A 26,740-nucleotide genomic window follows, 5' to 3' on the forward strand; every position below is an offset into this window, starting at 1 on the left:
TGAGTTGCCTTTACGTGGCAAAGGGAAAGCATTACAAAAGAGAATGAAGACTGAGGGAAGGGCTGTATAAAAACCATAGCTATTAAAAGTTCGTTTTGAAGTATTTAAAGAATGAAACAGCAGGCTTATGCATTTTTCTTGTTTTCTTTCCTTCAATTTTCTTTTTTTTCCTCTGAGTGTATTTATTTTGCTAACATTTCAGCTGCAGTGTATTTGCATATGAATATGGAATACTCAATAAACTCTGTCTATTATTACAGCTGATAAAAATAGATTTAAAACATTAAGCACACTATTTTGCCATCCTTAAGCTCAGCCACACAGATAATAAGCAGCCAAGGTACTGCTGCTTTAAATGCACTGCAATAGCCTAAATCTTTTCCTAGAGACAACTAATTTGCAGCGAACAGTGAACCTGGTCAGCCAAAGGCCCTTGACGTCCTTAAGTATCCCCACAGAAAACTCTATAACAAACCTCACTTCCTTCACCTCATCCCTCATCTTCTTTCCCTCTATCCCTACAGTCCCTATTTTTGTAACATCAGCATAGCAGCTGTGCAACCAGGAGACTCATTATATATGTGGGAGGGAAAGTGTTTGACTTTTTCATGTGTGGGGCTTTGCCCTGTTGTGCACATTAAGTGCTGATACATGTGTTGGTATTATTGCAGAAAAAATAATGTTTTCTTGAGGTTTATTTTATTTGCATGTTTATTTTTCACTGATTGTATATGCTCTGTTACTGTTATTTATCCATTAGCCAGTTATGACTGTGTCGAACGGATGTCACCTCTCCTTGTTTTGTGTTATGGACTTGTATTGCCTTGACCTCCTGTATTCCTTGGTATTATATGATATGTAAAGCTAAAATGTGTGAAGACTGAAGACGCATTTAAGTTTACTGAAAAGTCTGGGTTCATAGAAAACTTTACCAGTTACAAAATTGACATGATCATTGTCATGTCTTCATCATAAACAACCAAGGTACTAGGAGCTAACAAAATGACACAAATGTGGATATGATTTTTAGGAAGCCAATCCCATATTTAGCAGTTTTTTGGGACTTAGCTGCTTCACTCAGTACTGTGGTGCAACAAGGATTTTTCTTTCTTATTCCTTCGCCTTATTTGATGAAAACTGAAGCTGGACTGCAAGTCTGACAACAGATTTTGAAGGGATCACAGTAAGTAAGGAAGACTAAACAATCTGTTATTTGCAACTTAGTAAAGTCTGCTGTTGCATGTTTTAGTTGTCTTCTAGTCACCAGGATTTCTGACATTACAAGGGCCCTATAGACCCTATCTACAACAAATACAACACAGTAGTTATCTATGTGCGAGGGAGTGACTTGAAATGTAAAGTCTTGAGGTCATGCAGAGAAACATGTACAAATTTTTCCATGTATGTTTAAAATGCAGGTTAGACTTCGCCTCAAATGATGTTTCAATATAAAGAAAAAGGTACTTTCTTCAAATAATTGATTAAAAAGTGGGTATCGTTCGTGGGATATCTACTTTCTGTCAGCATAGGATGAGAAACTCAACAATCTAACTCTCTTCACTAAAGATACACTACACTTCTTGTTCCAAGGTTTTCATATACTGGCTTCCCCAGTGCCTTTTTAGGCAGCCAGTTGATGGACATTCCAATGTAACTAACATATCAGTCCCAAAATCAGATCACATTAAAGTGGTTCTGATCAATGCCAGAGAATCTTGAGGCACTTGTGTACTAGGAAAAGCATTGATGTCTGTGTAGTTACTAAAACCTGGTTTAAATGTAAAGAGAGCATTACCTTTACACCTGGGTTTTGCACTTTTCATATGTATAGACCCAATGGCAACTGTGATGCTGTTTCTATATTTGTCAAGGAATATATTGTCTCAAGACTGATCCCTAGGGAACCACAAACTGAACTCACTGAATTACAAACCACTCCTGACAGGAGTACTTCTTAGCTGATAGCTTGCTACAGACCACCTTATTTGTCTCCAGATGATCACTTTAGATCCCTTAGTGCTGTAAATAATCTCTCTACTACCAGAAATTCTATTATTTTGGTGACTTTATCTAATTTACAATAAAATGAGACACATATACCTCAAATGTTGGATATGCCCAAAATGTCAAGACTTAACTGACAAGAACTTGAGCAGCTGTTAAACAAACGTACCAGAGGACACAACATTCTTGATCTGATTATTACAAATATAGTTATCTCTTGCACAACTACTCTGGCATATCCTTCTCCAGTGAAATTTGACCACAAAGATATAGCCTTCTTCTTTAAACTCCCAAAAGTCCCTACAACAAACTATATTGAATTTAAAAACTATAAATGTGCCATCTTCAACCTACTGTACATTGAATTATCTCAGAAGCATAAATAGGGTGAGGCACAGGAGGGATGCCCAGACACAAGGTGTTAGGGGGTGCAATCATCAAATGACAATAGCTTTATTTGACTGTATCCCTCTTTAGCAAGTCTGCTATGTTTAGCACAGAGTTGTTCACAGACAACCATCTAATCCTTAAACAAACAGCATCAGAAAGATGCACATAAACAATTTCACTGGAGGCAAAAATCTCGCATAAAAACAAGGTTGTCAGGAATGTGCACACTACATCAACTATACATACACAACATATTACACACAGACTAACTTATGCTGAGGCAATAAAAAGCAATCTTTTCAAACCTCAGCGACCTCTTAAGCCAATAGACAGCAAAGCCTAGAGTCAGCAATCACTAAAGCAACAGCAAACACCACACACACACACACACACACACACACACACACACACACACACACACACACACACACACACACACACACACATGCACGCACACACATGCACGCGCACACACACACACACACACACACACACACACACACACACACACACACACACACACACACACACACACACACACACGCACACACACACACACACACACACACACACACACACACACGCACGCACGCACACACACACACACACACACACACACACACACACACACACACACACACACACACACACACACACTACAGGCAGTGGAGCCCATGAGTAAAACCCAGGGATCTTGTCATAGGGGCTCCATTTTATGGCACACAGATGCCCCACTCATCAGAGTGAGCAAGGAGAAAATAATGGTCACATGCTTATCTGAAGCCAGGATTCTCCAAGTTATAAATGCAGTCATGTCACTATGCCCACAGGTACTGGTATGATTCTATTACAGCCCACGTGGATGTTAATCACCTGAGATGGACCTCCCTGGACTATATGAAGAGAGGCATTATTGATCTTTCTGAATATGTGTCGCAGGCAGGTATGTGCCTTGCAATGAGCAGCATTTTACCTTCACCAAGGACGATGTCACAGTATGAACAAAAGATGACTGACTTAAATAATTTGCTTAGTTTCTGGTTTCTTTCCATGGGGATTCAATATTTATCAGCATGGGATGACATGATTTATAAACTATGCTGCTTTGCAAAGGATGGTATGCACCTGTCTCCCCCAGGCTTCAATATATTTGATAAAACTTTATTCACCCCTTAAAGCCTTTTTAAGCAATGCCAAATTGACAAACCTACCAACATAAGAAATAAAACCCAAAGAAACGTAAAGGTGTTACTGCTCAATGCTAGGAGCCTAAACAAAAAACTCTACAACCTGCAAGCTTTCCTCAATCTGCAGAATATAGAAAGAAATGACTTAAATCTGCCTAATGTTCACTGGCTGTGCAAGGCCTCATTGCCTTCCACACATTTAGACCATCAGTGCACAGACAGGAACAAATGGTAGATCTGTCTTGATCTGCATCATTCCCTCCAGTACAGTTCTTTTGATTATGTACCTTTAACTCCTAGTGGGCGTGGCTTGAGTCTTTAAAAAATAAAGTTTTCACCTTACAGTTCTAACAAATACTCATTGACATAGGTCAAATATCAATACAATTGTGTTTACCATCATGTATGCTTCAAGATAAAATATTCTAATACCTGGTATAGGGCATGGTTTTGGAATTATTAATGCAAATATGAACAAGCAATATTTGACGCCTAGAGGAGCAGTAGGAGGTAACTGCAGATGCACCTGGAGGCGTCACTCGGATGTAATGAGTTAACCCACCTAGAGTTATAATCGTTGCTAAACAGGACGATGCACTAGAGTTTGTCCATGTACAAATCACCACAAAGTCCCATAACTTATCCTAGCAAGCTACTGGTCACCCTCTATGTCCCAATAATCACATAGCTTATACCTAGATCAGCCCAGTAGGCACTCACCCTACACCAAATATTCTATTCAAGGGAGACTTTAACTACACCTCTATCAACATGGAAACATACACTGTCTCAAACTTGCAGGCACAATAATTCCTGGACTTTATTAACACAAATACCCTTGATCAGAGAGACAGCACACCACACACACACACACACACACACACACACACACACACACACACACACACACACACACACACACACACACACACACACACACATGCACGCACACACATGCATATAATGAACCTGTTTGTTACCAATACTGAAGAGTTTGACCCCCTCCCAAATGTCATGTCGTCACTGGTGAGGGTGGCCCACACAGCTGTCTACTTCAAAATAAAAGTCAACTTGGTAATCCTAGCAAAGCATGTAGAAGTTAGGAACAAACTACATCCTATTAAGTGATAGTTTGTCAAAATTCAATGCCTCTCCTAACCCCAAGCTCACAGCAACCTATAAGGAATTGTTCACAGAAAACCAGTACAACCATGTAAATGCCTGTACAGAGGCTGCTGTACCTAACTAGAAGTATGCCCAAAACAAACTCTAAAAACAAACCACACTGTTGGAATTCTAACCTTACTAGGGTATATAATGAAAGGAAAACAGTCATGGCTAAACTCAGGAACTCCCATAATGTTAATAGTTCTCTAATGAAACCAAGCAGAAAACTAAGAGGTCTAATTAAGTCTAACAAGGCCAATGACAAGGTCAAGATAGTCTCATTGACTAAAGGTAACCACAAAGCCTTTTACAGCTAAGTCTGTAACCTCAAAGGCAACACACACATCAGTGTGCCAAACTGGTGGTCAGTGGTGCTACCTTCACTGAGTAGAGTGATATAGTGAATCTACTGGCTGACAGATTCAGCTCAAATTTCACCCTTTACTCCTCTCTGCCTCCTCCCATAAAATACCTACTAACGTAACTCCATCCAACTATTGGCATGGAGCTGGTCCTGGTGGCCATGGCTAAGCCCAAACACTTTCAATAACAGACTCAAAACAGGCTTTGTAAAATGAGAATGGAGGACTGCAACGGTTATCCCACTTCACATACGTACACCATCAACTGACCCTGGAAACTACAGACCCCTTAGTTTGACTACTCTTATATGCAAAGCCATGGAATGGATTATCATGGAAATGATTAACAAAGAAATTGGCAACCTTCAGACACTGGACCCAACCCAGCTAGCTTTGTCAGGGGAAGGTCATGCCTACTAAACTTGGTGGACTTTTTTGAGAAAGTCACCAAAGCAGTGGATGAAGGGAAGAATGTGCATTCTGCCTACCTGGACCTGGCCAAGGCATTTGATACAATACCCCACTCAGGTACAATTGACAAACTCACGGAACTGTAACACGAAAAAAACTCACAAGTGAAAAAAAGCGAAAGAAACAACACAAATCAAAGTGAGCTCATGGCCAGATATAATTACAGCCACTAAAATAATCCAACTGTAAATAAGAAGTCCAATGGAGCAACCAAATGGAACTGGGCATAAAAATACCTACACAACTCACTGGATTGCCAGCTGACTCACAGACAGGACCCAGGAAGTCAGGATTGGTGAGACCACCATTACTAAGAGACTGGTTATGAGTGGGGTACCTCAGGATTCCATGCTTGCACTGTTGCTATTTGGCATATTGAAGGTAAAGGCCAATGTCAAGGGCCTTTGGCTGACCAGGTTCACTGTACACTGCAAATTGGAAGTGACCACAGATTCCGCCCATGATATAAACATCCTACAAGAGTGTCTAATGCAGATAGAGTGGTACCAAAGTCTTGGATTAAAACTGAATGCCAAAAAATGCATCTTAGTCCCTTCTGAGAAAACAGCCACCCAGGGTAACCACTCTATCAAAGAAACACCCCTAAGAGTTGACCCAGTAGTCAAGGATCTGACAACATATGTAGACAGCAATCTGGCCATTTATCAAAATGTTGCCAAGGTAGTGAGAAAATCATTCTATGTTACCCACCTCATAAGTAAAATCATGACATATAGATCAAAGGAAGTCATACTGCCACTTTATTTGGCCCCTGTCAGACCTATTATCAGGTATAATCCCCCCTTCAGCATGTACCTGACCAGACATTTCCAACATTTAGAAAGAAAACAAAGGTTTATTTCAAGGAGAATCTAAAGTATAAACACATTGTCTTATATGGTTCACCTTAAAGCCCTACCACTATACTCAGTTTCCTACAAGTTGCTTAGAGGCCAGTCTATGTCTGGCATACAAGGCATCCTCAGATCCATCTCAAATGGAACTTTTGCAAATCCATAAAATAAACAGCATCAGGACTACTAGAGCCAGAGATTTAAGTTTCGTTTGTGACATAAATAGGACATGTTCATGAGGCAGATATTTGTCTCAGAAGATCCCCATGCTCCGGAATAGGCTCCCCATCTAGGTGAAGCAAAGTCTATCACTAACCCTATTTAAGTGCAATCACAAACAATGGATGGGAAATCAGAAAATCATTCTGGGCCTCACTCCAATGTCTCTAACAGACAGAGGCAGACAGTAACCCAAACTAACATACCCCTGACATAAACCTTAGAAACTTCCTAACTAGCATACTCCCCTCCTAATAAATAACCATGAAACATAGAGACACAATTGGTTTGAGGTGCACAGCCAGGCTTATACAGGTACTGGTAAGTCATTAGCCTGGCATATACTTATGAACCTACATGGATTTATAGCAAAAAGAGAAAAAACTAGCTAAAATCAAAAACTTTAAAAAAATTACATATTTGGAAAGTAGCTCCAGATAGCTACTACTGTTACTACTACAACCACCATTAATAATCATAATAATAATAAATAAAATAAAAGCATTCCTGTGCCATTTAGAAAATGGATATAGAGAGGACAGAACAGGAACAACTATGCATACAAATGGAAATATTTTGAGCCACATTTTGAAAAGGGTAACAACCATAGCTCAAGATGTGGGCTTCCTAAAAGTGCAAAGATCACTGGAAATTGCAGAGGGGAAATGAAAAGGACTTTAGAGGTACAAGAGCAGAGAAATGAGATGGTGTGATACAAGCTGTGTTGGCAGATATGAATAAAAGGAGACTCAAAAGCCGCTGGTCAAGTAATAAGACAAAAACTACATGATCTTGAAAACTGATTTCAGCACTTAAATGTAAGACTTGTAAGGATAGCTGAAGAGTGAAAGAGACACAGCCCAACTTGCAAATTTTCATGTAATGTCAAGGAGGATATAATACAGCAATATAGCAATGTATACATGTGCAAGTGTATGTGTGTGTGTGTGTGTGTGTGTGTGTGTGTGTGTGTGTGTGTGTGTGTGTGTGTGTGTGTGTGTGTGTGTGTGTGTGTGTGTGCATACAAGTGTATATATGTGCATGTGCGTGTGTGTGTGTGTGTGTGTGTGTGTGTGTGTGTGTGTGTGTGTATAAATGTGTGTGTGTGTGTGTGTGTGTGTGTGTGTGTGTATAAATGTGTATGTGTGTGTGTGTGTGTGTGTGTGTGTGTGTGTGTGTGTGTGTGTGTATACATGTGTATATGTGTGTGTGTGTGTGTGTGTGTGTGTGTGTGTGTGTGTGTGTGTGTGTGTGTGTGTGTATACATATGTAAATATGTGTGTTTGTGTGTGTGTGCATATGTGTGTGTGTGTGTGTGTGTGTGTGTGTGTGTGTGTGTGTGTGTGTGTGTGTGTGTGTGTGTGTGAGAGAGAGAGTCAGTGCCTGTATGTGTGTGACATTGTATGTCTTGCTTAGTGATGTTGCTAGGGACAGGGTGTTTAGTAATGTAATGTGTAGGGTTGGGCTTAGTGCACATGAGTGCAGTGGTGCATAGGGAAACCATCCCACCCTAAGCTTACTTATGTGTACTAAACCTAATGCTGGCTCTACCCCTACCACTAACTCCAACCTTACACATTACTTTACTTGTAAGAAGACATGATTTGTTTTCCTTTTGTCATCATTGCACTTTTGGTAATGTTTGCCTTTGTTTACGTGTAGCTGACATACTGCGTGCATATACTGTTTATCAATGTAATGCATATACCTGTTTCTAACAACCCAAGAAGGTCAGTTATATGCTTAATATGCTCTTCTATGACAAAGGTCCTTTTCAATTCTCAGCACCTTCTCTTACACTACATACTGTGGCAGCTCCTACACAAGCCAGACAGATGCTTTCTGATAGTGTGGGAGTCATCCTTGAACATGCCCTCTTCTTTATTCGTCACTTTGAAATTGTAACAAATACACTTAAACCTAGGGTACATACATGGTTAATAAATGCATAATTAACCTGCATGCAGGGGTTTATCTGCAAACTAAAGCAATTCTGCCTTTCAACATTTGAAAAAGCCCTGAGGTAAAGAAAGCACTACATTTTCTCCTTCGTATCATTGTGAAACAGAATTCACCAAGCATTGGATTGTTCATCAACCAATAGGGAATGTGAGCTGCAGTGAGACTGTCATGAGACAGATTAGTTTTACCCTACTGATGATTTGTTGTTGCAATAGTAATCCTGCTCAGTATGACAGGAACCGCCATTTCAGACATTTGGTTATGGACTTGGCTGAGGAGCAAATGGTGCAAATCTACTGAACACCTCTAAGTCAGAATCTTGCTTAAACATAATGATAACATAGCACTGTGGATTTCCTGTTGTCCAGGGATAGCACCACTCTTCAATGGATCGGAGTGGGGATAGAAGGGGGACACCTCACTCCAGCAATGAACAGCATGCTCTTGAGGAACTGGGTGCTAAATCATTCATAGATTACCTGAATCATTTACATTTAAAAAAAAGCTCTGAGGTAAAGACAACACTACCTTCTCTCCTTTGAAATGCCTTAATTCATGTCTCTGCCCGACCCCCACCCCATATAAACAACATCACAACTGCTTCATATGGCTAGGTCAAATTCCCAGCAGCCCTATCTTAACCATTCTAGTCTACACTTTTCATGGAAATACAAAGCTAAGTTCCTTTCTCTTACTAACACAGAAAAACAAAACACATTGTGCTATAAACAGATAAAACATATATAACTGAATTGACCTGGTAGGACTTCTTCATAAGCAAATCTTAGAAATAAAAGTTTTTTTTTAAGTAATGTCTTTTCATTTTTTTTTTTGTTTGTTTTTTTCCAAAAAAGTTAATTAAATTACTGTACTTCTCCTTGGCAAAAGCTCTTTCCAGTTTTTTTTACATGTGAGCTACTGAAATGTAAACTTCGCTCTAACCAAGATGCCAAATAATATTCCTTTTCATATATATATATATATATATATATATATATATATATATACACACACACACACACACACACACACACACACACACACACACACACACACACATACTGTATCAAGCCTACCATTAGTCAAAAAAATATATATTACAAACACCATCCACTGCTTCAACTCTGTTCCTTCTCCTCAGCCATTACTTTGAGACACTTATCTTCAGAATCAGGGACAGAGCCAAAAATAATCACTGTACAAAAGTTTTAAATTAGGGGCAGTTTTTAAATTTTACTACTACACATCCTAAAACTGATAGAAAAAGATTTCAACATTGCATTTTAAGAAACAGAAGTCTGTAACTTCTTTGTGCCCTTATCTGTCAGCTGCAAATTACCACTTTGTCTGAAAAAAAAATTCCACTGAAATTAATAAAACAGATTAAAATGCTGAGCTAGAATCCGGGAGATCCCTAAGACATTTGAGAGGTATGTCTCCCTCAAGTACTGAATTCTAATTTCATTAGCAATGTCAAAGCAGTTCATTATGGGCTGTGATATGTTCAGTTACGTATGACTTGTTTGTACTGTATGCATTCATTTGTAAAAACTTTAGTATAGGTTCATAGGATCTTAAAAGGACTAGCATTATATCCCCATGGTAGATTTTAGCCCTTAAACTTTGCATATGAATAACCCAGAGGTGGGTAGAGCAAGCATATGGTGGGATATTTACTTGTTGCCTCAATCTATGATGAACATGTGTGCTAAATCAGGAATGAATTTGTGTTTTTCCATTCATTCATCCAAATTACATTTGAATAAAGTAAGAGAAGTCCTTTGCTTTATGTGAAGTGAAAGACTGTTCCGAAGAGGTATTCTCTGTGATACATATCTATCCTCCAGCATTCTGTTTATATAAAATGTAATATAAAATCTTCAGCCGTTCATTCTCTGGAACTTATGTTAGGCAAGTCAGGGTTACTGCAGAGCTAGAACCCATCTTATCACATAGGATGGGTGCAGGGTAGAAAAACTAGTTTGCATAGAATGTCAGTCTGTGACTGGATAAATACACACACACATACAATCACACACACACACACACACACACACACACACACACACACACACACACACACACACACCTGATGAGCAAGAAGCCATCCTATCACATAGGATGGGCGCAGGGTGGAGAAATTAGTCTGGATAAAATGATTGTCTGTGATTGGATAAACACACACACACACACACACACACACACACACACACACACACACACACACACACACACACACAGACATGCACACACATGCACACACACACACATATACACACACGTTTGTAAATAAAACAATTTCATCCCTCTACAGCTCCTGATTTTCATATTAAACAAGAAATAAATTAATACTATGCCTAATGACAGAAGAAAGCAGAAAACATGCTTGCTCACTTACTTGCAGCATTTCTGCTTGTGTATAGTAACAAGGGAGTCAAGCCATGAACAGTAATACCATCATGACAAACATACTACGAGAAACTTAAAATGCCGTTAGTGAAAGTTGTATGGTTTATAGCAAATGGGTAAACCATACAGAATGATGCGCAGAACTATTTAAAACGGTTTATTTTCGAGATATAAACACTATCAACCACACAAGACATTACATCCCTAAGTCAGGGGATGAGATTCTGAAGAATGCCACCTGAAGTGTAACACACAAAAAAAATGCACAGATCATAAACTCATTTAATTGTGGTGGACCAAATTGATGGCATCATTTACAGCCAGAGGACAAATTAATGCAAAAAATGACATAAATTCAAGTTTAGTAAATTTAATTAATTCATTTTTATAGTTATACATTTCACATGGCACCAAAGCAAGGCGCAAACAGTTCACATAAAGACATTATCTGTTGCTATTTCAGCATTTTTGAACATTTATACCAATTTTTAGATAAAAAATTATTTGGAATGAAATACCATCATCTGCTATGATATATATGTATTAGCAGGTCTTTTTGGCCCCAGCTAAAAAATGTTGCAGATTCATGAGAAAGATCATTTCATTAAAGTATTCTTTAGTTTGTTAGCCAGCTAAGATATCCATCTGGTCCTCAATATCTCATTCGCCTGCAGTTAATAAATATTTTACATGGCCTTGGAAACAAAGTGAATTTTAAATGCCATTTCAGTCATAGAAGCAGGAGTTAAGTTCTCTGCTACTCATGTTCACTTTTCATAAATGCTATACCAGTGTGGCATTCTCTTCATCATTTATGCTGTTTTCAGTAAGGATAATCTCTACTTATGGCACAGATAGTAGAAGTCAACAGAAACTATGATGGAATGATCTGATCATGCTTGGTCCTTACGTAAGGAATACAGAAAGAAAAGGATGCCCATTGTGAAAGTTTTACTTGACTGATCAAGTACTGGAAAAGAATAACAAGGTCTTCATGTGCTGAGTTTATACTCTAATGCAAACAGATTTTTTTTTTTTTTTTTTACCATTGTGAAATGTTGTGGTCCTTTTTTAATTAATTGCTATGATTAGGACATCTTGCCTTTTAACTGTATGCAACAGCAAATGGATGCTGACAAGAACTCTGATATCCTTAAATGACATACTTTATTTTTCAGGACTGCCATTTTCTTACGAAAACATGCAAATTAAAATAGTTCATTGATTTTGCTGACGTGTAATGTTGCATTAACCTGCTATAAATAATTACAATCAGGAAATGCTTCCTCATTATTGTAGTTTAACCTGCTATAAATAATTACAATCAGGAAATGCTTCCTTTATTAGTATTTTTTTTGTAGTGCATGATGCTTTTGCTGTGTGGCTAAAAAACAAAGAATATGATTTTATAATTTCTCATTATTACCTTAAAAATGTAACCGTTCTTGCAAAATTCACAGAAATGAGCAATCATATAGTAGGAGTCAAAACAGTTTTCAAAGCTAATAGTAAAGCTGAGATCTAATTTTGCCTTCAACAGTTGTGTTAACCAGTCTTGGTTTTAGTTAAGCAGAAGTAATCAGGAAGAACTGTTCTTAGTCCTTGGCTCTAACACTTGGCAACAGAAAACACAGCCAATGTAAAAGCCACTGTAACTAGGATTAATTGTTCAGCATCTACTAGGCCCTAGGAAATGAAAGGCTACACACTGAACTGCCTTAATGAGTTTCCCTGTGAAAGAAGCAACATTTCTGCCTGCTGTCCAGTTGTTATATTTTCTCACATGTTCTAACACATGGCTTATGTCAGACTACAAGGTAGTGTTAATTACATAGATTGCAATTTAACAAATATGCATTTCTGCCAAGAATTTTATAGCCTTACCTTCATCTCAATGACAGTCTGAAGAGCCTTCGTCTTTGCGGGTTCTGCCTGGAGTTGGGTTCTTCTGTGTAGTTCCTGTGGAGGGACCCGATAAAAATAAGCTTGACGACTCATCCTTCCATTACTTCTAATTTAGCTCATATGCAATACACTCAAACAAACACTTTATATTCACACTAACTCTGGCTGAAATGCTACAGGTGCACCTTTCATAATGTCTCCAGCATCGCTGCAGCCTCTGTCTTGTGTTACAGGCAAATGCTGCTGGCACATGCGCAATTTCTCAAACCTCTATCAATAATTAATGTCATCTATGACACAGACACTGAGTAATTATTCATTCGATTTAATCTAACTTTGTTCCTGCTACTTCGAAGTCATCACTTTACATTTTGTCCAATTATATCAATCCATGTTAGTATTAAAAAAAAAAAAAAATCCAGATATTCTCTTGTCATTAAATCCAGCCCATGTGGCTTTTTTAAACTAACTGCTATAAGTCTGATATCCATCTAACATGGTTTTATAACTGATTTCTGAAATGAGAAAAAAGTTACTCAAGTAAATTTGAGTGCATGTGTATACTGACATTCAACTGCATAAGAAGTAACATTTTTTAACTGCACTGATGTGGATTTTTAAGGAAACTAAAATGGGTTCTTATTGTAATGGGATACATTAGATTAAAACAATGTGCACTAGTACAGTCAGAAATGAAGGTACAAAACACAAAGGATAGCGACTGTTATACTAGCTGGTTAGAGACTGAGATTTTGTCACCCTGATATATCTCAAACAGAAAGGGTTATATTTAAATATAAAGAAATACTCCACTCTAGTGAGGTTCATAAATAGTAGTATTGTAAAGGACCAGTGGGTTGGTGGAGCTGAAGTAGAAGAACAGAGGTGAAAGAATGGAGGATTTCAGGTCAGACTTCAATAAACATTATATCATAGAGAGAGTGGTAGGGCTTTGGAACATAAAACCTAAGTTATTGGTACACTGTAAATTATCAGAGGAATTCACAGCACTTTTTAAAGAACAAAGAGAGACTAGGATGATGGTAGTGGATAGCCAGCAATATTAGCTTGCTGCAATATTCATACATATTTGAAAGGCAATAAGTTATCTGTGGGGCTGTCTGCGTAACCATGTATCTATTCCAGTGCACTACTGCCTAGTATAACCAGAACAAAGTAAACACTCTCTGTGCTTTATATTCAGAATATGAGAATCTGCCACCCTGATGTTTCTTGAAATGGATGGATTAGATTTAATTGTGAAATAATAAACCACATAACGATGGATGAAAATTGAGAAAGCAGATATAAAAAGCTGCAGATGCAGAGATCATATTCACTGAAGTGTTGTGATATGAAACACAAATACAACTAGTCAGACAAGAAGTACAACATGAATAGAGCATTAGTGTAAAAATGCAAAAGTCATTGTTGAATTTTAAAATGCAGATCAAAGATAGCTGCTTGCATATTGCCCTGGCTGTTTTTTTTTTTTTTTTTGCATGTTTTTATAAGCCAGTTTTAAGGAGTAAGCAATATGGTTTAATTCTACAGACAAATTTTGGTAAGCCTAGTTTGTATTTTAAAGTGACAAAAATTCCAGGCATTATAATTTCGCATGCACTCCCTTGTAAATTCTCCTTTTTTTTATTTTTTTAATTATTGCACCTGCACTGATACTATCAAGCTTCACCCTCAGTTTGCTCTATTGGACCGTTCATTACCTCATGAGAAAAGAATCGTACAGCTCGTATATTTCTCCTTGGTGCAAGGCCTAGGCAGTGGAAGGTACTGCTGTCATATATTGAGGGCAATGGCCTTTATTTTGTGAAGCACTAACCCTGCAATGCATGTTCAAAAACATAGTCTAGGATTTGGCATGCAAAAGGCATCAGCAAGGACAAGCTGCTGACTTGTGCAAGTGAAGCAATCCCTCAAGATTGACTTATACCTTCAAGCCTATATGCATGAGTGGTCTCCAGTCTCCGCTGAGGATTTTACCACAGAAAAAAATTGTCTTGACACATGTCCTTACATTCCTCTTTTCCAAAGAAAGATGACCTACTTCCTAACCCCCATATAAGCTCCAACAGGTGCCCAAGATGGTAATCAAACACAGATAGCCTGGTTCATGGTCAGGGCCTTTCCCCATCTACACCAATGATGCAGCTAATACGTGCTTTTGTAAATTATCTTCATATACTTCATAATGCAATTGTATTGGCAAAATATAACATTTACATGTAATAGGCTTGCAAACCTGAATTTAAAAATTACAAATGTAGACATAAGCTTGTGGCCTATCATTAAAGAAAAGTGGTACATAACTGAAAACACTAAAGCCACCTGCCACAATTTTTTAAAGCAAACTGTTCTTGGCTTCATTAGACAGCTATTTTAATTTTAAACAATTGTGATAAAAAGATGCATTACCTTCAAGAGAATAATAAAAAATGTGTAAGGATGTCCATAAGTGGTGGGCTCAGCAAATGGAATCTGTACTGGGCATCCATAAACAGGTTCATAGGTGAGCCATTTTAAGCCTAGTCAATGTACCTTTCAAAGGTGACAATTAAACCCTGTACCTTGTGTCTCTGAGGTAAACACCTTAACCATTATGCTAATCCCAATAAAATAATATGTATTTTAAGTGGACTGATGGCTGATATGCAACTGCCCAGCCTTATGAGGGGTAATATCCACTAAAGAGGACTAATTACAGTTGCTTACCAAAGTAAATGGTGAGGAACAGACATAGCCTCTATCATCAAGTTTGTAAAATGGCACAGTTAACAACCAACCTCTGGTATTTTTCTGTGACCATAGTGCAAGGTTTTGACACTGATTGGGCTAAAATGGACAAGTGTTATGACCAATATTTTTAAAAAACTGGATATTTCTGTAACAAGAATGATGTGAAAGCTAAAGTGAAAACAATCTGAAGAAACTTGGTAATACAGAAAATAGGCGGACAGGATTTATTAACTTACTGGGCAATATGAAAGACTGGCACAGTGGCAAAGCACCATACTGAGGATCAGCTGAAAAATGTACATGCTATATTAATAGCCTTGATGGAAACTTAAAATAGTGCAAACATGCAATGTCTTTAAATAACACAGAGGCACTAGTTATTATTTAGTCACCAAGGTGCCATTCATACATTATTTGAACAGGTACGTGTGGCAAAAACAATATACCTTCCATTCCACACCATATTCAAGGACTAGAAGCATGCTAATGTGCTCCAAAGAATGTCACTGAGTAGAAGAAGTGGATAAAATGCAAGCACTAGTCATTAATATGCACAGGTAGCCATCCTTGAGCCATTAGCAGCACTACCATTGTGCCAGAGACAAAAAAGTTTCAGAGGTCTTGGGAGCTGAACATAGAGCAAAGATGGCATGAAAAGTATATGAAACAATAGGCAGTATGTTGTGGAGGAAGGCAGTGTAACCCATGACCCATATTCAGGGGACTGTGCCACTTGTGCCCCATATCTAATATAATTAATTGACAGGTCACTGGTGCAGTAGTTCTTGACATAGCTAATACAGCAAACTTCTAAGTACATTATGATATCCTCGCTCAAGTGAAAGGGATACCCCACTATGTATGCCTTCAACACACTGGCTGCACTGACAGGTAACATTAGCACAACACAAAGCTGTGACATTAGCATCCAGGCATTAAGCTCTAAGGATGGCTAAGGCTATATAAACCAGCATGGTTACCATTCAGTGAATATCCAACCTATTTTTTTGTCACATCAGATGCATAATCAGTATTTTCACCATCCATCAAGCTGTAAGCCACAGTTCACACATTTGGTATGTGGCTAAACTGTATCATGCCTGTAAAAGATTTAGGATATTCCTCAGATCCTGGTTATTGAACCAGCCACGAAAAAATGTTCATCCACTAAAAAGTCAGACAGGAGAGCTCAGAAGAGCACAAAGCAGTACTACTGGCTTCATCGTCTCATTCATAAAGGCATGCTTCATTTGTGTTAATGAGTTTGAATGGCACTCTTGCATATTCCTGATAAGCTCTATCATATATTAGTGGAATGCTGCATTCTCCACAGCATGGTCCTACATACCCTGGACACTCTGGCCACCAATTCAGTACTGACTACAGAAATGCAACACCACAGGTAGGACTTACAGCTAGACTACTTACAGTTCCAGGTACATCCACAACAGATATACAGTGGTCTCACATGACACTTGCTGGTAAGGAATGTCAACACTGTTTTTCTCAGCTACAAAACAACACTCCTTCATAAATGGTAGTAATTGTCATGTCTCAAGCATGAAATAAATTAGCAGCAAATGGCATGGGACAGTTATCAATACCACATGATAGAAAGAGCTATGAATGGTCAGAATCCAGGCCATAGCTTGTGTCTGACTCAACATTCTGTACAGTAATCACCACAGATGGCATCACTGCAAACTGACCATCATGGCTCTGACCTCATGGTATCATGTACTGAGATGAAAAGAATGCTAACACTGAATCACATAATGTCCACAGGGATCATATCATTTCTCCAGAAGAAGTATCCCAAGTGCAGAAGGAGAGTCCGGGTCTGTGCTCAGCTACTTAAAAGGATAAAACTCGAATGGGACATAGCGAAATGAAAAATTAGCAAACAATGAGAACATCAAAAATAAATGCTTCGAATTGCCATAGTCGGCCAACATTGCAAACACAGCCAGTCAACGTAGGGTGTTGCATCCCTCACACTCCCCAACTATATATATATATATATATATATATATATATATATATATATATATATATATATATATATACCAACTTGAAGATCACACTACAGTGGAGAATAGGATACATTTAAAAAGTTTACCTTCACTTACCTTATGCATAGCATTACTTCCAACTGTGGCCATTCTATACATTTATTTTTGATATTCGCATTGTTCCCTAATTTTCCATTTTGCTGTGTCCCGTTCAAAATTTAGCCTTTCAAGTTTTATCCTTTTCAGTAGCCTAACACAGACCTGCAGAGTCCATGGCAAGAGAATATTTGTAAGAATGTGTTTATGATAGCAAGAAATGAGGATATCTGCCAATGACCATGGCTCCTAACCATGCCACCAGCTCCAAATTGAGGTTTGGGTCCCTGTAAATAATAGCATGTACTCAAATTACAACATTGTGAAAGTCAATGTCTATTACGGCATTAGCAGGGATGTCCTCAAACAAAGCCACCTGCCTATGACCTCACCCTCCTGCCAATCTAGATAATCTACAGCTAAAGCTACCTGAAAAGGTTTCCCACCTAAGGCCTTAACTGAAAGTGAACTGCCCAGGCAAATAGTGCTCCTGTCTGACCAATGCAGGTTTCACTATGGTTATGTCTGAGTCTGTGTCCTTTTTTGAAATGGCCTCCTCCTGCTCTGCAGGATAGGATATAGACTTTTTTGATAGTTAGGTACAGCTGCTGCCTCAAGATAACCCAACACTGCCATAGTGCTAGTCTTTTTTGATGATTCCCAAGACCTTTGTTCCCCTCCTGCCTAGGGGGCAGTGAGACCATATATGTCCCATTTGGTTATATTTGAAATATTTAGCCCCAAACCATGTGGATGTGCCAAAAACTGTGTTGTCCCCTTTTTCCTGAGTGACCTGCTGTGATGGTGCAGGCTTCCCTCATGGATTCCCTTATACCATGCACAGTGATGGGTGCCACCCCCCCACTTAACACAGCAACAATGTGCTAGAAAGAAGGCCCTCTTCCACTCCATCTTCGCAACAATGTTAACGTAATGCTCATGTGCTCATGCACACAAAGTTTTGAGGGCTTGTTCCATGACCAAAAAATCTGCAAGCATTTCAAACGTGATACCCTTGCATCCACTCATTTTTCAGTGAAAATAAGTGCTGAGTACTGCAATATATTCAACTATACTTTCATCTACCTTTTTATTATATGCTCTAAATTTTTTTCTATACATCTTTGCATGCAGTTTGAAACATGAATACACACATTCTTTAACGGTATAATAATTTAAACAATTACCATCACTAAGTTTAACATCTATATGCACTGCTTTACCCACGAGCAAAGGAGTTAAAAACTTCACCTACTGCCTTTGGTCAACTCTGTGATGAATGTGCCTTTATAAAGTGAACAAAATCATACCCCTCTATGTACTGAGGAAAACGTTTTGAACTAACCTGGGCTTCTAGGGTTTGGCTTTCTCCCCTCCCATGACTTCAGACAGAATAGTCGTCTCAGTGGCTCTCATACTGAGTTGTCATGCTGTTTGTCTCTCCACTCTGCTTGTGCCTGCTCTATCTTCTCTGCTGTCATGCTGTCACTTTCCTTTGCTTGTGCCTGCCCTCTCTGCTCTGCTTTCATGCTGTTGGTCTCTCTCCTCTGTTTGTGTCTGCTCTCTCTGCTCTGCTGTCATGCTGTTTGTCGCTCTCCTCTGCTTATGCCTGCTCTCTCTGCTCTGTTGTCATGCTGTTTGTCGCTCTCCTCTGCTTGTGTCTGCTCTATCTGCTCTGCTGTCATGCTGTCACTTTCCTTTGCTTGTGCCTGCTCTCTGCTCTGCTTTCATGCTGTTGGTCTCTCTCCTCTGTTTGTGTCTGCTCTCTCTGCTCTGCTGTCATGCTGTTTGTCGCTCTCCTCTGCTTTTGCCTGCTCTCTCTGCTCTGCTGTCATGCTGTTTGTCGCTCTCCTCTGCTTGTGTCTGCTCTATCTGCTCTGCTGTTTGTTTCTCTCCTCTGCTTATGCCTGCTCTGTCTGCTCTGCTGTCATGCTGTTTGTCTCTCTCCTCTGCTTGTGTCTGCTCTCTGCTCTGCTGTCATGCTGTTTGTTGCTCTCCTCTGCTTATGCCTGCTATGTCTGCTCTGCTGTCATGCTGTTTGTTGCTCTCTTCTGCTTATGCCTGCTATGTCTGCTCTGCTGTCATGTTGTTTGTTGCTCTCCCCTGCTTGTGCCTGCTCTACCTGCTCTGCTGTCATGCTGTTTGTTGCTCTCCCCTGCTTGTGCCTGCTCTCTCTGCTCTGTTTTCACACTGTTGGTCTCTCTCCTCTGCTTGTGTCTGCTCTATCTGCTCTGCTGTTTGTTTCTCTCCTCTGCTTATACCTGCTCTGTCTGCTCTGCTGTCATGCTGTTTGTCTCTCTCCTCTGCTTGTGTCTGCTCTGCTGTCATGCTGTTTGTTGCTCTCTTCTGCTTATGCCTGCTATGTCTGCTCTGCTGTCATGTTGTTTGTTGCTCTCCCCTGCTTGTGCCTGCTCTACCTGCTCTGCTGTCATGCTGTTTGTTGCTCTCCCCTGCTTGTGCCTGCTCTCTCTGCTCTGTTTTCACACTGTTGGTCTCTCTCCTCTGCTTGTGTCTGCTCTATCTGCTCTGCTGTCATGCTGTTTGTTGCTCTCTTCTGCTTATGCCTGCTCTATCTGCTCTGCTGTCATGCTGTTTGTCTCTCTCCTCTGCTTGTGCCTGCTCTTTGTGCTCCACTTGCTGCTGCAGTCTCTTGGTAACCATGACCTCCATGCTTCTTACTTCAAGTGCCAGTCTCTATAATTCTAGCTGGAATATTAGGTCCTCCTGGTATGAAACAGATTGTCCTTTGCCTGTCTTCTGCAAATCTTCTAGACTATCTCCAGGTTGTATTTCCACTGCATATAAAGTTGACACCATCTGCTGTTTGGACATGCCAAAGTCTTTTTGCTTTGCAGTTCTTTGTCAGCCATGTCCATGCCACTATCATTTTTGTAGAGCCGACAGAAGAGTGCATTTTTTTCTGCCTGTACCTATACTAATCTAGCTAAAGAAATAACATAATTGTGGGCAACTGAATCTCAGTATAGTTTAGCTTGTGTTTGAGAAGGTATACACACACCTTTGGTAACAAAACTATTTTAGGCTAAATAAGTTCAATTGTAGCATCCAAGTCCCACTAAAATGTGGCAGCCAGTGTCATGGATAAAGTTTACCCACAACTACCACCTAGAATGTCACAAATAGTGGTAAGCATGGGGTTTGAATCTCAGTAACGCCAATGGAATACATCATATATATTAATAGCACCACTTTCATAACTCTGAAGAAAAGGTCCTACACCGGAGGGATGGTCTCTTGTGTCATACCACTGGTACCCAACAAGATAAAGGAAAATAAAAAGAAAGGAAATGTACACAAATCTAACTTAAAAATCAATCTATAGATTGCAACCTGGCCCCAAGAGTATAAAGTAAATATGCACATCTGTTTTGGGTATGAGCTTTCAACATCCACTCCCAGATCAGACTGCACAAAGACCACTTAAAGAATTAAGTCTTTGGTCTAGTATCTCCCAGTTCTCATTTGCACCGCTCTCTCTGTGAACTACAGTATCTTCTGGTGACCCTTAATCAAAGTAACTGTGTTTCACACGCACACTCATGTACACACACAGATTTCCCAGAAAAGGAATTCTCCAATTCTCTATAGCTTTCTTCCTGGTATGGTATTCCTGCCAGTACCCAGGTACCCTCAATTTACCTACTGCTTCTGATTAAGCCACATGTTAAATAATACACACTAATATTTTCACTACTAGTAAGCCCAAATGATCCAGAAAATTTGGGATGGAAGCTACAGATTGTTAATCTGCAGTGGTAAATGATAGCCTTCCTTTCAAATATTAAGTAGAAATAACATTTATATAAGAAAAAAGGCCAATCACAAGAGCTTAAAGTGAATAAATCAGATCTATTTAAGTAACAAAGCAAACAGTGAAGCTACAGACTAAATATACAGACGAATAAGAAAGTGCATTAGGAATATAAAAAACTGTTAGTTTCATGAATCAGCGTATTTCTTTCTTTCGTTTGTTTACAGTAGTACACTGATCATAACAGACCAGTTGTAGCCACAGCCCGGGTGAAGAATTTCACAAAAAGTAAAACAGAACAATTCACAAGCATGAAGGAATCACAAAAGGTAAAGAATCCCATAGCCAACTGAAAGAATATGTAAATATTATTAACAGCAAAAAAACAAAAACAAATGTGGATTTATTTTAGTAGTAAATATGAGAGGAAGGCAGCAGGTGAGAACCAGGGTCAAAGTAGGAGTGATGCAGGTGAGAATGGAGTTGGAGGTGATGTGTACAGTGGAAAAGCACTTGCAGTCAGATTTTTAATAAGGTGTCTTTTGAGTTGTGCTCTGAAAATGAGGAAAGAGGAGAATCCTTTTAGGTGTGGATGGAGGATTACCAAAGTTTGGGTGCAAGAATGGAGAGGATGTGGTTGATACAGAAAAAAATGATCTACAGATAACTAAATATTTTGACTATCCTTTACAAAAAATAGTTGAGATAACTACTCTGTTAGACAATATTAAAAAATACAAAGTCAGAACGCAATCTTTTTCACAGATGTATCACCGATTTATTCTAAGCAAAGATAAGACAGAACACGGCCAGTCTCAAATATTTATACAACTTTCTGACTGCCACTTCTCTTCTGCTGCTCAGAAGCTATTATATCATTTGCTTTGGCAAAAACCATTACACCAATTTATTGTCGTTATTTGCTTTCCCACACCAAAAATAACCAAAGTAGTTATTCCATCTGTGAAGGACAAGGGCTTAATTTCATCAGCCCAGAAACAACAGAAAACACCAGTGCACATACTTTTATTAGCTACGTACTTTTTAAAGCCTATTTTGTTTCCACAGTTCAAGTTATCTAGCTCCTTGAAAGAAAATGTAATGCCAGCACAGGAGATGCAAGAGGCTATATCTTCAAGCAGTAGATTTAATGCATTTGATTTCCTTTCATCTCTTTTTGCATGAACAAAAGAAAAAGGTCATCAATGTATAGACATTACTACGTGTTACTAGTAAGAGATAAAAAACAGAAAAAAATATATATATCTTTTTTAAATCAGTTTTCTTTAGCCTGCCATCAGCTTTGTCACCATGACTCAATTAAATATTTTCTGAAAAAAAAATTAGTAAAATAACAAAACAAATGCACGGCAAAATGATTAGTACCATGGAGGAAATAACAGTTTTGAAAAAGTCTGGAGCACTTTACTATATAAAAGACTGTCAACATATCTTCAAGACTGTTTTTCCAAATTCTCTTCTGTGGTACCATTTCCACAAAACAACAATTTCTACAAATGTTACATTTTTGTGCTTTTTACTGAAACTGTAATTTGGCATAGTAGCTCAAGTTCTATGTTGTCTAGTGTTTTTCAAATATTATAATGCAACTGAACTGTCACTGCAGATGTGTTTTGTGTAATAAATGATCAAATTGTATGTCTAATGTAATGCGCAGGCTTTAAATGTGAGCAGTGCTTGTCCCTTCCCTGTTGCTGTATGACTGTACATCTAAGATATTTAAAAAGGGGGTGTAGGGTCAGGGACGCATTAGTACTTTCAGCTGTGTGTTTGATCAATCAACATTTTTGCATTACAGAATACGTCCTCCATCATTTTGTTTTGCTTGTAATTCCAACGGTTTGTTATCAGATTTGACAAACTGAATCCAAAAAGACCTAGGAAGAAGAAGGGGGTAGTCGTAAGATTACAACTGCGAAAGACATTTGAGGAAAGAGAGCAGACAGTAAGTTTGGGAACACATTTGGAACATCAGGACTTGGGCTCATATATGAAAGTAGAGTATGGGAGTCTTCTGCACATTATATGCACCTTATATAATATTAAATACCGATGGAAGTCAGTATGGTGGAGGTGTGGGCATTATGGGAATGATGATATGCATGTTTTGGAATTCACAGAGGGTTGGTAAAAGGTGGTTAGAGATGGAACCATGAAAACATGAGCATAAGAGGTGGGAGTGTAATATGCTAAAGAAGACAGTCTGCATCGTGTTTAGTCTTCACTTGTGGTAAGAAACTAGGAGTCAAAGCTGATAATCAAGTTAGTGAGTGTGTACATCTTAGTACATACATTATATCTGTATCCCTAAAGTTCCTATGAAGAGTAATCAGGTAAAAGCAAGAAGCGTATTTAGATAAAAAGAAGCAGGCAGAAAATAAGTCTGGGTGCTCTGTGCAATAACTTAGACATGAGAAAGGCTTCTCTCCAACTCTACTAAATACTAATGCAGGAACTCTGTACGTCTACCTGCTACAAGCTGCATTTGGATCTTTACTTAACATTGTGGCCCACATCTGCAGCTTACAAAGAATTTATTTTGGGTCACTTAACCTTCTACCTGTTGCATATTGCTTGCATAGCTACAATTACATGTTTTATTGCTAACTAGGCACCATGTGAGTCATTCATTTATTACAGAATGTTAAACAAATGAGTCTAAGATATAAGTGGACTAATTGTTTATTGGTTTTATTGTTTCATTCAGATGAAGAATGTACCAGTGTTGTAATTTACAGATAGCAATATCAAGTCTTAGCAATGGTCATATTAATCTTCTAATAAAACCTACTTAAAAATAAATAAATAAATAGTGAAATAATACATACATGCATACATAAATAATACATTATAATAACTAAATAAAGCTGTTCATAGCTCAGAACATGTTTTCAAGCAAAGTTGATCATAAATTTCTACAATGACCCTACCCCCTCACCTGATTCACACTACAAAGAAAGGGAAAGCATGTTTGTTGTCAGAAAATCATTTTGTTCAGTGAATTCTGATTGACTTAAACTCAGAAATCATTTAGCAAAATGTATTCCTCATGATAGGGCATGTGTAACCTTTAGTCTACATTTTAGGCTGAGTTGCTCATTTTTATGGAGCAGCCCAGCACTATGTAAATTAAAGTTTATGAGTAGTTCTGCTTGAAAATGTCTTTAGAATTATAAGGAGAGTGGGACAAACATTTTTTTGTTTATAAATAAGAAATAATATGTGAAAGCTCAATACTACTTTAAAGGTATAGTAACTAGTAACATGATGAGAAGAATAATACAGCTTTGTGTAGGTACAATTCTTTTCTTCCAGCAGATGACTATTTACTGACTGAAGTGTATCTCATTTTTCACTGAGGCTGCCCACCCCCTCTATCTGCCTTTGGATTCCTCTGACTCAGATTGCGGCCAGTAAAACTACTGAGGCATCCGAGGACAGCATCATACTGCTGCCATGGGATTTCTACTATTTTAACCATCCCATTCTTATGCCTAGTAATGCTCATGGAAGGAACGTACAATGGGTGATGTACTCTGCACCACTCCTCGCTTCCACAGATAAATTACATCAGCAAGCCACCATGACCATCCATGCCATCCATGGAAGAAGTTTACGTTAGATTTCTTGGTCTCCACTAGGGGAAATTGTACTGTACTGTGTGCACCTGAATACATGCGCCCCCTCTCCTCTCCCCAGGCTGAGCACACCCAGCCTGTCCTGCCAGTGTCTCAGATGCCTGATCTGCTAAATGAACCCAGGTTGCCAAGGACTTAGTTAGGGCTTTATCTCTCTACAGCATGGCCCGTGATTATTAAAATTGTTTACTGGCATAATTAGCTGGTGCCTTTTCAAGGTGTACCAACTGTCTTTATATATCTTCGGATCAAAATATGTGCTTCTGGCAATATCTGCAGTGTAAATGGTGTCTATCTCTCAGTATAATTGTTAGCACATTAAATGGCCTCTTTGGTATGCAATCTGGACACATCACATGGCAAAAACTAACCCTACAGGTTTGTGACTAAAAAGATTGTTGGTCTAAACTAATTAAGAATCCAGCCCTTTGTCATCCCTTGCACCTACAGAAGACAAACAGCCAAATAAATACTCAGACTAAGGATTTCAATTTCCACCAACAAATAAATATAAACATTACATACTGAAAAGACATAAATTACCTAACACTACCCCCTTCTCTTGAAAAAACTGTCTTCATATATCTTCGGATGAAAATATGTGCTTCTGGCAATATCTGTAGTGTAAATGGTGTCTACCTCTCAGTATAATTGTTAGCACATTAAATGGTCTCTTTGGTATGCAATCTGGACACATCACATGGCAAAAACTAACCCTACAGGTTTTTGACTAAAAAGATTGTTGGTCTAAACTAATTAAGAATCCAGCCCTTTGTCATCCCTTGCACCTACAGAAGACAACCAGCCAAATAAATACTCAGACTAAGGATTTCAATTTCCACCAACAAATAAATATAAACATTACACACTGAAAAGACATAAATTATGTAACACTACCCCCGTCTCTTGAAACAACTGCATTTATTTATATGGAAAACAGAGCAACACCTTTGCATCTGTCAGTATGAACCTTGATGATTGAATGGCATTGGTTAAGAATTTTGATAAATATGAGATTAACAATTGTTTATAAGAACTGGAAATATGGACATTTCGGGCATTAATAGAATGTAGTACTGTCTAAACATCCTGTTTGCTATGATCTCATGCTTTGCATCTGCGGTGAAAGTATACTGATTGTGTTCGTTATCTTTCTAGTGTATACTGCTTAATATACTCACCATGTACTCAATGTATTGTCATATGTACATTGTTGATGTCAAAGGTCATGACAACAAATAAGCAACATTTAAAGAAAATATATACGATATTTACAATGACAACTGGATTTGAAATTTGCTACAACATTAATGACATGTGACCTAATTAGTAATGAGAGCACAGCAATGGTCATATTGCACATTGAATGCAGTCCAAGTTCAGGATACTAGTATATCAACAAAAAACGAAAAATGAATCAGAGATTCTTTCAGTGTTCATAATAAATGTCTTTCTTTTCGGTAAATGCAAGTAGAATGCAAACATACTACACATTGTGGGTGGCAGGAGAGTCGGGA

General features: G+C 38.5%; 1 protein-coding gene across 1 annotated transcript in view; it reads right to left on the reverse strand.

Moving 5' to 3' along the window:
• ERC2 (ELKS/RAB6-interacting/CAST family member 2) overlaps window positions 1–26,740 on the reverse strand; it is a 6,021,505-nt gene that overhangs the window by 4,466,470 nt on the left and 1,528,295 nt on the right. The window contains exon 4 of the mRNA XM_044078585.1: window positions 12,910–12,984. Coding sequence (XP_043934520.1) covers window positions 12,910–12,984 — 75 coding nt within the window. The remainder of the gene's footprint in view (window positions 1–12,909; window positions 12,985–26,740) is intronic.

The sequence above is a fragment of the Protopterus annectens genome, chromosome 7.part1, assembly GCF_019279795.1.
Source record: "Protopterus annectens isolate FY-2018-M chromosome 7.part1, PAN1.0, whole genome shotgun sequence".
NCBI classification, from domain to species: Eukaryota; Metazoa; Chordata; order Ceratodontiformes; family Protopteridae; genus Protopterus; species Protopterus annectens.